General features: G+C 45.0%; 1 protein-coding gene across 1 annotated transcript in view; it reads right to left on the bottom strand.

Moving 5' to 3' along the window:
- LOC148146645 (uncharacterized) overlaps positions 1 to 12,384 on the bottom strand; it is a 97,293-nt gene that overhangs the window by 17,888 nt on the left and 67,021 nt on the right. Inside the window, exons 5-6 of the mRNA XM_087997566.1 lie at positions 6,982 to 7,100; positions 4,688 to 4,892 (exon numbers count right to left, since the gene is read on the bottom strand). Coding sequence (XP_087853692.1) covers positions 4,688 to 4,892; positions 6,982 to 7,100 — 324 coding nt within the window. The remainder of the gene's footprint in view (positions 1 to 4,687; positions 4,893 to 6,981; positions 7,101 to 12,384) is intronic.

The following is a 12,384-nucleotide window of genomic DNA, read 5'->3' as shown; positions in this document are numbered from 1 at the left end:
TGCTGGAGATCAGAGCTGAAAATGTGTTGCTGGAAAAGTGCAGCAGGTCAGGCAGCATCCAAGGAACAGGAGAATCGACGTTTCGGGCATAAGCCCTTCTTCAGGAATTCCAAGGAACAGGAGAATCGATGTTTCGGGCCGAAACGTCGATTCTCCTGTTCCTTGGATGCTGCCTGACCTGCTGCGCTTTTCCAGCAACACATTTTCAGCTCTGATTTTATTGTCATGTCTACTGAAATACAGTAAAAAGCTTTATTTACAAGCAGCACAGGCAGATCATAGTAAATGAGGATATACAGATTAGAGGTTGCTAAAAGACCTAGACAGAGGCGTACAGGTTACATTGTACAGGGTGTAGGCTAAGTAAGATCAACATTAGGGTGACATGGTGGCTCAGTGGTTAGCACTGCTGCCTCACAGCACCAGGGTCCTGGGTTCGATTCCAGCCTCGGGTGACTGTCTGTGTGGCGTTTGCACATTCTTCCCCGTGTCTGCATAGGTTTCCTCTGGGTGCTCCAGTTTCCTCCCACAGTCCAAAGATGTGCAGGTTAGGTGGATTGACCATTGTAAATTGCCCGTAGTGTTAGGTACATTCGTCAGAGGGAAATGGGTCTGAGTGGATTACTCTTTGGAGGGTCAGTGTGGACTTGTTGGGCCAAAGGGCCTGTTTCCGCACTGTAGGGAATCTAATCTAATTAGGAAGATCAGCATTATTTGAGTCTAGACAGTCCATTCATCAATTTTATAACAGCCGGGAAGAAGCTGTTCCTGAACCTGCTAGGGCGTGTGTTCAGATTTCTGTATCTTCCAACTGACGGAAAAGGTTGTAGGTGATCGTTAGCGGGGTGCGATGGATCTTTGATGTTGGCAGTCTTTCCGTAGCAACAAGCCATGTAAATGGAGTCCATGGATGGAAGGCTGGCTTTCATGATGATCTGGGCTGTGCACACCACATTTTATAGTTTTGTATGGTCTTGGGCAGAGCAGTTGCCATACGAGGCTGTTATGCACTCGAACAATATGCTTTCAATGATGCATCTGTAAAAGCTGTTAAGGGTCCTTATGGACTTGCCAAATAACCTGAGCCATCTGAGGAAGAAAAGGCATTTTGCCTTCTTGGCCATCGCATCTATGTGGGAAGTCCAGGACAGGTTATCAGTTATTGTCACTGAGGAATTTGCAGGAATTTACCTATCTTCACTGATTGCCATCTATGGGTCAGAAAGCTGAGGATCCAAGTTACAGAGGGCAGAGCTGAGACAAAGTGTGGAGTTTTGAGATTAGTCTGGAGGGAACAATGTTGTTGACTACAGCTTGCCTTCAATGAGCAGGAGTCTAACATAGGTGTTCTTGTTGTCCACTTGTTCCATTGATAAGTGCAGGACTAGGAATATGGCATCTGTTGTGGACCTGTTATGCTCGGACTGGCTGGGAGTTGATGTGGCTCATGACCAGCAGCTTGAAGCCCCAATTTCATGATTATTGAGATCAGAGTCACTGACAGTAATCATTAAGGCACATTGCAAGCGCTTTCTTAGGTATGGGGATCATAGTGGTCTTCTTGAAGCAGGTGAAAACTTCGGCTTAAGGGAAGGAGAGGTTAAAGATGCTGGTGAGTACCTCCACCAGTTGGTCCACAAAGGATCTGAGTGCTCAGCCGGGCACACCATCCAGTCCCATCGCTTTCCTTGGGTTGACTCCTAGGAAGATCAATCTGACGTCTGCAGTGGTGACTGAGGGAACAGTGTGTCCAGGGCTGTCGGGCAGGCATCACTGTGCCTTGGATACAGCAGAAAAATAAAAGTTGCTGCCTTACTTAGATTTGAAAAATATGTTAAAAATAGGACAGCATTAAAGAGTTGACATTACAGTAAGGTAGGAAATTTCAAATAGTACAGTGTAGCAGCTCAGCGTAGGCCCTCCACATATGGACTGGCGCCTGGCACGGGCGGTCAGATCAAGAGCCATCCCTGCTCCACTCCAAGCTCCACACTGCTCCCGACCGGCACTCAGCTGCTCCAAGGTAAGTGCCACGACTGGTCTTTTCCCAGGATTCACTGCCTGTGCGATGCTCTGGGGCTCACAGCCCATGCGCTGTACCAAGTCTTACTGCTCATAGTGATCTGGGGCTCACAGCCCACCTGCTGTTTCAGGGCTCAATGATTCGGGCACCTTCTACAAGTGCCTGCCACTATGCCAGTATTAGCCTCTAGTGCTGAGAGGAGAGAAGAAGAGAAAAGGAAAAGTATAGGCTGAGCAGAGGAACTCCGACAGGACTATTCCACGCTGCCACCATCTTAACCCAACTTGCACTCTGAGTTCCTTCAAAATCCTTAGATACATCTTACCTGGTCCTGGGGCCTTATCAATTTGAAGTATCATCAATGTTTACAACACTTCTTCCTTACCAATTGTAAATATTTTTGGATTAATTGGATTATTCTTGTTTAAATATCTTTCAATCTGTATAATAAATTGAGAGTTTGATTCATTCCATTTTATCTTCATTTCTCTTGTGGGCGGCACGGTGGCACACAGCGCCAGAGACCCGGGTTCAATTCCCGCCTCAGGCTGTGTGGAGTTTGCACGTTCTCCCCATGTCTGCGTGGGTTTCCTCCGGGTGCTCCGGTTTCCTCCCACAGTCCAAAGATGTGCAGGGTCAGGTGAATTGGCCATACTAAATTGCCCGTAGTGTTAGGTAAGGGGTAAATGTAGGGGTATGGGTGGGTTTCGCTTCGGCGGGTCGGAGTGGACTTGTTGGGCCTGTTTCCACACTGTAATGTGATGTAATCTAATCTAATCTAATGCTTCGTCACAGGCCTCTCAAAGCATTTCATGATGATGTGTGTAAGCTCATTGAGACAAAACGCTGAAGACTTCAGCACAGGGACGATGATCGCGCCTTGAAGCAGGTTGGAACGGGAACAGGGCACTGGGCTAATGGTAAGATTCTTGGTAGTGTGGATGAGTAGAGAGACCTGTGTCTGTATGCATAGATACCTGAAAGTTGCTACCCAGGTTGATACGGTTGTTAAAAAAGCGTACTCTTATTGGTAGAGCGATTGAGTTTCGGAGCCATGGGTCATGCTGCAGCTGTACAAACATCTGATGTGGCTGTACTTGGAGTACTGCGTACAGTTCTGGTCACTGCATTATTGGAAGGACATAGAAGGATTAGAAAGTGTACAGAGGAGATTTACCAAGATATTGCCTGGTATGGAGGGAAGGTCTTATGAGGTGAGGCTGACGGACTTGAGGCTGTTTTCATTAGAGAGAAGCAGGTTAAGAGGTGACTTAATAGAGACATACAAGATGATCAGAGGATTAGATAGGGTGGACAGTGACAGCCTTTTTCTTCAGACAGTGATGGCTAGCATGAGGTGATATAGCTTTAAACTGAGGGGTGATAGATATACACAGGTAAATTCTTTACTCAGTAGTAAGGGCATGGAATGCCGTGTCTGCAACAGTAGTAGACTTGCCAACTTTAAAGGCTTTAAATGGTCATTGGATAAATATTTGGATGATAATGGAATAGTGTAGGTTAGATGGCTTCAGATCGGTTTCACAGGGTGGGTGTAACATCGAGGGCCAAATGGCCTGTACTGCGGTGTAATGTTCTACAGATAAGACATTGATGTTGATTTCAAGCATTCTTAAAGGGATGCTCACCATTTTGTGCTCATCAGTGCTGGAGATGAATGGAGGACATCCAACAAACACACCAACTGCGAGACTTTGTAGAAGTTTTGTTAAAATTTTGCCAATACTCAAGCAACATTTAATCCAGAAATTCTGAGTTCATCTAAAAAACTTAAATGCTGTGTTAATCTGCCTTTATTGGACATCTTATGAGAGAGATGCAAAAGGAAAGGAATGATTGGTCATGATGATCTTCCTCAGTCCCTTGATCTGGAGGACAAATGGAAGGAGGGAAAGTTCAGAAAGAGCTGAATCAACCACTTCAAGTAGCGAAGGGGGGGGGGGGGGGCTGCGGTTTGGGTGGGGGGGTTGGGGGAGGTGGGGTTGGCAGGTGAGGGAAGGGTTACCGTGGAGGCTCGTCAGATGTGAAGTTCTTAACCTCTGCAGGTGCTGGACAGCCTTCTTTGAAACTTCTACCACCCCACCCATGACCTTCAGTTGTGTGTCAGAAAATCTGTCAATCTGTCCCTCTCGCTCAATCCCTCAGCTGTACTGTCACTGGTAGAAAGTGAGGACTGCAGATGCTAGAGATCAGAGTCACAGCATGTGGAAAGCACAGCCGGTCAGGCAGCATCTGAGGGGCAGGAGAGTTGATGTTTCAGGCATAAGCCCTTCATCAGGAACTGGTGTTGCAGGAACTATACTGTCACTCGTGCTAAGTCGAGCACTGTTACAGATGGGAACAGTTTCTTCCTAGCTACTCTATCCAGTCTTATCATTTTGCAAATCCCTTTCGGATCTCTTCTTAACCTCTTCTACCCAATGGAAATAACCCAAACTTCTCCAATCTGTCCTCATGACCCAAGTTGCTTATTTCTGTAACAGTTCTCGTAAGTGGCTTAAACACACTCCCTCTCCATTATGTTCACATCTTTTCTAAATTATAGCATCCTAGACCTGTACAGAGATGTTAACAATATTAGTATTGGGCTAAAAATGTAAAGAAAGGAGACTGAAAGAGATTAATTTGAATGCTATGCTGTACCTTTCAGTAGCTGTGCAAAGATGGTCTGTGGCAGTGGTTCTCCTGTCAGGTAATGGCCACTGATCAGTGGTATTGTGTTGTTATCATAGATCCAGTTCTCCATGAACTGAGAAGGGAATTCAACAGCATCCCATTCAATGTTGTTGAGCCCAGCTGCCATGACATATGGTACTGTGGTCAGCATGTGCTGCATTGCATGTCCAAACTGTAAGCAAAATTCATAATGGACACATAAATTGAACAATCCGTCCACAGTGATATGGAGTGAAATATGTCAATCTACATGGGGAAAATGGTGCAACATGCTACCGGCTTGAGTATTGTTGGAAAACCACAGACACAGGGTGGCACGGTGGTTAGCACTGCTGCCTCACAGCGCCAGAGACCCGGGTTCAATTCCCACCTCAGGAGACTGACTCTGTGGAGTTTGCACATTCTCCCTGTGTCTGCGTGGGTTTCCTCCGGGTGCTCCAGTTTCCTCCCACAGTCTAAAGATGTGCAGGTTAGGTGAATTGGCCATGTGAAATTGCCCGTAGTGTTAGGTGAAGGGGTAAATGTAGGGGTATGAGTCTGGGTTGCTCTTCGGAGGGTCGGTGTGGACTTGTTGGGCCAAAGGGCCTGTTTCCACACTGTAAGTAATCTAATCTAAATCTACTGGGGCCATTCACTAAATACAGACGACGTCACACATCCTGTCATCTCACAAATGTTACACTGAATATTGACCTTATCTTACCTCTGAATGGTATCTATCTAACAGCTGAGTAAGATCAACTACCATTAACTGAAACTAGTCAAGGAGATTTGTTTTGAATCCCATTGCAAACGAAATTTGTGAAAATCGATCCCAGTATTGGTGGCATAGACGACAGAACATAGAACAGTAGAGCACAGAAATTCTTCGTCCCATGGTGTTGTGCTAAACATGACACCAAATTAAACTAATCCCTTCTCCCTGCCCTTGGTCCCTATCCTTGCACATTCATGTGCTTATCTAGAAGCCCCTTCAGTACCCCCATCACACCTGCTTCCACTGCCACCCCAAGCAGCATGTTCTAGGCGCCTACTACTCTGTGTAAAAACCTTGCCCCTCACATCACATTTGAACTCTGCCTCTCTCACCTTAAATGCATGCCTCCTAGTAATACACATTTCAACTATGAGAAAAAAATTCTGTCAACCCTATCTATACGTCACATAATTTTATTGACTTCTAACAAGTCTTCCCTCAGCCTCCACCGCTCCACAGAAAACAATCTAGGTTGAAGTCCAAAATGTTCCTCCACTGAAACTTCACTCAGCTGGTCAGGCTCATTTCCCAAAACCAGTATAGCCCCTTTTTCCAGTATAGCCCCTTCCCTGGTTGGACTGTTTACATACTGTGTCAAGAAACCCTCCTGAATTAATCATTACACCTGTTTCCACCTCCACCCCCACCCCCGACCCCATCCATTGGTTACAGTTAAATAAAATGAATTAAAATGAAAATAACTTTGTTTTATGCGATTTTTAAAACATCCAGCTTTCTGGATTCTTCTGCATCCTTCCAGTAATGCAATGACCAGAATTGAATGCAATATTTTAAAAGCAGCCTAACCAAAGTCTTAGAAAGGTGCAACATGAGATCCTGATTCAACGCGCCAACCAATTAAGAGAAGACTGCAATATGCCTTTTTATCAACCACTTGTATGACCACTTTCAAGGAGCTATGGACTTGTACCCCAAGATCTCTCTGTACATCAATGCTGTTCAGGGTCATGCCTTCAAATATATTAATCCTCTGATTAGATCTTGACATTTACAATGATATTAAATAAGAAGGATGTGTTACTTCTCTGATGATCTTGATTTTTACCTATTTTCGTCCATTTTACACTTTCTCTCAAGTATCCCATTGCCCTGACATTTCTTCTTGTATTTAGCAACTTTAAACATAATGCATGTGACAACAAAGGGTAAATTTGCCCCTTTGCTCTGCTTTGTCATGAAGCAATATACAGTAAGATTACCTGCTAAAATATGGACTACAGCAGCACTCAGCTAGTTTGAATTGCCCTTTCAACCTTCTGTCCATTTAAGTAAAAGTAATAGGCAAAGTAAACCAGAATGCTTGTGCAAAAGAGATGTGATTTTCAGTGCCAATGTTCCAGTCTGAATAGCATCAGGAGGACAAAAGCAGAAAAGAGCCCTTTCGGTAGGTTGTTTACTCGCAATTCATGAGCTGTAATTCCAAGTTTAATTAAACTTGCAACATTTGGTTTAAAAAGTACTCCGTTTCACCCAGTTACCTTACCTCATGGAACAGAGCTTTAACCTCTGAAAAAGACATGAGTGATGGCACAGAGCCAACTGGTGGAAGCTGGTTACATGTAAGGAAGGCAACTGGCTTTATTCCCAATAGGTCACTCCTGGCTGTTTAGGACAGAATGACAAAATATTAACAAAAATAATACAGTATCAGAAACATCAATTACAAATAATCTTTGTGTTATGTTACATTATTAATTTTCTTTTTAGGTTGACTTATCACATGGCATTCACCTGAGACTTATTGGTTGCCCAATTATTTTGGCTTTATTACAGCATAATTAATAAATCTCTTTTTTTTGCAGTCAGCAGTTGTAACCAACTGACACTGCATTAAAGTTTATTGTAAATGACATAAATGATGTATTATAGTATGTGATTGTAATTGGCATAGAATACATAATACAACATATATTTGTAACTGGCAATGATACACATTACAGTATGTGATTATATTGAATATGCTTCATGTTTTGGTTTTTATTTTTATTTTTTATTTTTTTTTATTTTTCTAATTTTTTTCCCTCTTACCCCCACACTACCGCCTAACTGCGGTAGTGCTTATTTTTTCCCCCAGCACCCATCATGTGTGTGTGTGCAGGTGTGAGACACAATGAGAGATACAAGGTGCACGAATCTTTATTCAATTTCCACCACCAGGAAGATTGGAAAACACCGAGTGGCCAGTGACAAGCATTGCCTTTCACATCAAAGAGCAATGCTGTGTGATCAAACAGTGAAGGGGACGGTAGGGACTAAATCAAAATAGAGTTGGAGGGGGAAATAATGCACTCCACTCCCTGCGGCGCCTACCTCTCCCTGAACAACTCCAGGGTGTTGTTGGACACCGTGTGCTCCTTCTCCAAGGACACCCGGGCCCTAACGTAACCGCGGAAGAGGGGCAGGCAGTCGGCCCTAACGACCCCCTCCACGGCCCGCTGCCTGGACCTGTTTATGGCCGGTTTGGCCAGGCCCAGGAGCAGACCCACGAGGAGGTCTTCAGACCTGCCCTCCCTCCTCCGTACAGGGTGCCTGAAGATCAGGAGCGCGGGACTGAAGTGCAACCAAAAGCAGAAGAGGAGGTTTTTGAGAAAATCAGAAAAGGAGTGCAAACACCCACACCCAATATACATGTGGTCCACGGATTCCACAGCGCCACAGAACAAGCAGTTGGGCTGGGAGTCCGTGAACCACTGCAATCTGCAGTTGCAGGGGACCAGATCCCTGAGAGAAAGGGGGAGAACTCCCGCGTGGAGCGCCCTCCACTGGGGATGCCCACCACCCGGTAGCAAATGGGCACGCCAAGGCGTGCATTAGATTATTAGATTAGATTACAGTACAGTGTGTAAACAGGCCCGTCGGCCCAACAACTCCACACCGACCCGCCGAAGCGCAACCCACCCATACCCCTACATTTACCCCTTACCTAACACTACGGGCAATTTAGCATGGCCAATTCATCTGGGCTGCACATCTTTGGACTGTGGGAGGAAACCGGAACACCCGGAGGAGACACAGTCAGTCGCCTAAGGCTGTTTTGGTTTATTTTGTGTTAGGACAATCATAGATGATATAAACATAATTGGATGGATAATTATAGATTATAGATGGAATATATAGCATGATAATCACTGAATACCTCCCCTTACTAGATTTATAGAACATAGAACAGCGCAGCGCAGAACAGGCCCTTAACCCCTCGATGTTGCGCTGACATGTAACATAATCTAAGCCCATCCCCTTACACTATCCCATCATCATCCATGTGTTCATCCAAGGATTGTTTAAATCTCCCTAATGTGGCTGAGTTAACTACATTGACAGGTAGGGCATTCCATGCCCTGACCACTCTCATTTTTCCTACTGATTTTAAAGCCCAGGGCATCAAAGGACAGTAGCAGTATTGGCTAAGCAACAGAAAGTAAAATGAAAAATTGTGGTATTCCCAGAAATCTGTATTAGAACCAATGACATTTCTAATATTTCTTAGTGAACTGAAGATGAGTAAAAATTCACCATTTGTAGATGATGCAGACATTTAGTGAATAATGAGGAGGATCATGATAAATGTAGGCAGATTATTGAAGGTGTCAGACACGGCGAGCAAAACCTCACACGCTTCTGAGCAACGCGGGCTGTGGCAGATTTTATGAGAAGTCCAGTGAGTCCCATTTCACCATCGGCTACAACACACTGCATCTTTTATGCATTTCCACAAGTGGTGTGGTGGGTTGCTCATGAGTCAGTGGTGAGTTGCCAATAAATGCTTCTTAAACCCATTATTGCAGCAATTCGACTCAGTTATATTCTGCTTCAATCTTGCCAAATGGGCTGAACAATCCAAACATAGAGAATTCTGAACATGGGAATCAGAATGGGTACCTGGTAATTTAACCTCTGGCTGATTGCGGTAAGCCTGTTATGGAGCTCAACACCAAGCAGCATCTCAGGGCACGATGCAAGGGCATCAGCCACATGCACTCCTCATCCATGAACATTAGCGACTGATATCTGTCAACCCATCATGACCACTCCGCTACACTGGCGATGCACTCAGCACAGACCTGCATTGCAAGGCACACCAGAAACCAATGAAAGGATGCTTACTTTCCACAGGATCAGGCATTCAGCTCACAGAACAGACCAGGCTGCAGCTCAGGACTGCTCACTTTCTCTCTTAGTGCTCACTTAGTAAGCACCTACCTGAATCCTAACACCATTTCTGCCTTTTCTTGTTGTGCGAATTAGCAGTCACATGACCAGACAACATTCCTTGCTGCCCAGCAGTCCGCAGTCATGGGGGATGGCCATCTTACTATCCGGCAGTGTGCTCCATCACTCCCATACCAGCACCAGCAGTTCCCACAGCAAACACAATGGCACATGCAGCATGCAGCCAGCTTTCAAAGTCTGAGGGCAGTCACCCTCATGACCTCCATTGAGGCAGCCATCAGTCAGCATCTCCTGGCACAGTAAGGCAAGGGCAGTCCCTGATACCAGTCCAGGAGTTTGGGAATGCGAAAGCGTCTGGGTGGGGTGCTTTTAGACTGGGGTTAGTGTCTCTGCAGTCTGGAGAATGGGTCACTGTCAGTCCAGGGAGTAGGTCACCATCAGTCCAGGGAGAGGGTCACTGTCAGTCTGGGGAATGGGTCACTGTCAATCCTGTCTCCATGGAGGCCAGTCTTAGGGGTGTAGAACTAACATTGTCAGGGAGAGGTACAACCTTCAGTCAGGAATCTGGGCAAAACTTGCCTGGGACTGATGGATTAAACTTTGGATCTGGATTAGTCCCGGTGCTACGAACTAGTGAGGGCAGGAATAGAAGGATAGAGCAGATGAATGCATGGCTGAGGAGCTGGTGTATAGGAGAAGGATTCACATTTTTGGATCATTGGAAGCTGTTTTGGGGTAGAAGTGACCTGTACAAGAAGGACAGATGGATCCAGGGAGATAGTGAGGAAAGAGATCGATCTGAGACGGGTGCAGTGAGAACAGAAGTGAATCAAACAGTCAGAGCAGGCAGGGACAAGGTAGGACTAATAAATTAAACTGCATTTATTTCAATGCAAGGGGCCGAACAGGGAAGGCAGATGAACTCAGGGCATGGTTAGGAACATGGGACTGGGATATCATAGCAATTATGGAAACATGGCTCAGGGATGGGCAGGACTGGCAGCTTAATATTCCAGGATACAAATGCTAAAGGAAGGATAGAAAGAGAGGCAAGAGAGGAGGGGGAGTGGAGTTTTTGATAAGGGATAGCATTACAGCTGTGCTGAGGGAGGATATTCCCGGAAATACATCCAGGGAAGTTATTTGGGTGGAACTGAGAAATAAGAAAGGGATGATCACCTTATTGGGATTGTATTATCGACCCCCCAATAGTCAGAGGGAAATTGAGAAACAAACTTATAAGGAGATCTCCGCTAACTGTAAGAATAATAGGGTAGTTATGGTAGGGGATTTTAATTTTCCAAACATTGACTAGGATTGCCATAGTGTTAAAGGTTTAGATGGAGAGGAATTTGTTAAGTGTGTACAAGACAATTTTCTGATTCAGTATGTGGATGTACCTACTAGAGAAGGTGCAAAACCTGACCTACTCTTGGGAAATAAGGCAGGGCAGGTGACTGAGGTGTCAGTGGGAGAGCACTTTGGGGCCAGCGACCATAATTCTATTCGTTTTAAAATAGTGATGGAAAAGGATAGACCAAATCTAAAAGTTGAAGTCCTAAATTGGAGAAAGGCCAATTTTGACGGTATTAGGCAAGAACTTTCGAAAGCTGATTGGAGGCAGATGTTCGCAGGTAAAGGGACGGCTGGAAAATGGGAAGCCTTCAGAAATGAAATAACAAGAATCCAGAGAAAGTATATTCCTGTCAGGGTGAAAGGGAAGACTGGTAGGTATAGGGAGTGCTGGATGACTAAAGAAATTGAGGGTTTGGTTAAGAAAAAGAAGGAAGCATCTGTCAGGTATAGACAGGATAGATCGAGTGAATCCTTAGAGTATAAAGAAAGTAGGAGTATACTTAAGAGGGAAATCAGGAGGGCAAAACGGGAACATGAGATAGCTTTGGCAAATAGAATTAAGGAGAATCCAAAAAGTTTTTACAAATATATTAAGGACAAAAGGGTAACTAGGGAGAAAATAGGGTCCCTCAAAAATCAGCAAGGCAGCCTTTGTGTGGAGCCACAGAAAATGGGGGAGATACTAAATGAATATTTTGCATCAGTATTTACTGTGGAAAAGGATATGGAAGATATAAACTGTAAGGAAATAGATGGTGACATCTTGCAAAATGTCCAGATTACAGAGGCAGAAGTGCTGGATGTATTGAAACGGTTAAAAGTGGATAAATCCCCAGGACCTGATCAGGTGTACCCGAGAACTCTGTAGGAAGCTAGAGAAGTGATTGCTGGGCCTCTTGCTGAGATATTTGTATCATCGATAGTCACAGGGTGAGGTGCCGGAAGACTGAAGGTTGGCAAACGTGGTGCCATCGTTGAAGAAGGGCAGTAATGACAAGCCAGGGAACTATAGACCGGTGAGCCTGACCTCGGTGATGGGCAAGTTGTTGGAGGGAATCCTGAGGGATAGGATGTACACATTTGGAAAGGAAAGGACTGATTCGGGGGGATAGTCAACATGGCTTTGTGCGTGGGGAAATCATGTCTCACAAACTTGATTGAGTCTTTTGAAGTAACAAAGAAGATTGAGGGCAGAGCAGTAGATGTGATCTATATGGACTTCAGTAAGGCGTTTGACAAGGTTCCCCATAGGAGACTGATTAGCAAGCTTAGATCTCATGGGAGAACTAGCCATTTGGATACAGAACTGGCTCAAGGTAGAAGACAGAGGGTGGTGGTGGAGGGTTGTTTTTCTGACTGG

Source organism: Chiloscyllium plagiosum, unplaced genomic scaffold (assembly GCF_037043375.1).
Source record: "Chiloscyllium plagiosum isolate Xiang-an unplaced genomic scaffold, Cpla_swu_hap1 HiC_scaffold_20, whole genome shotgun sequence".
NCBI lineage: Eukaryota > Metazoa > Chordata > Chondrichthyes > Orectolobiformes > Hemiscylliidae > Chiloscyllium > Chiloscyllium plagiosum.
The sequence above is the reverse complement of the archived record's forward strand: the minus strand, read 5'-3'. Positions and strand labels throughout refer to the sequence as shown.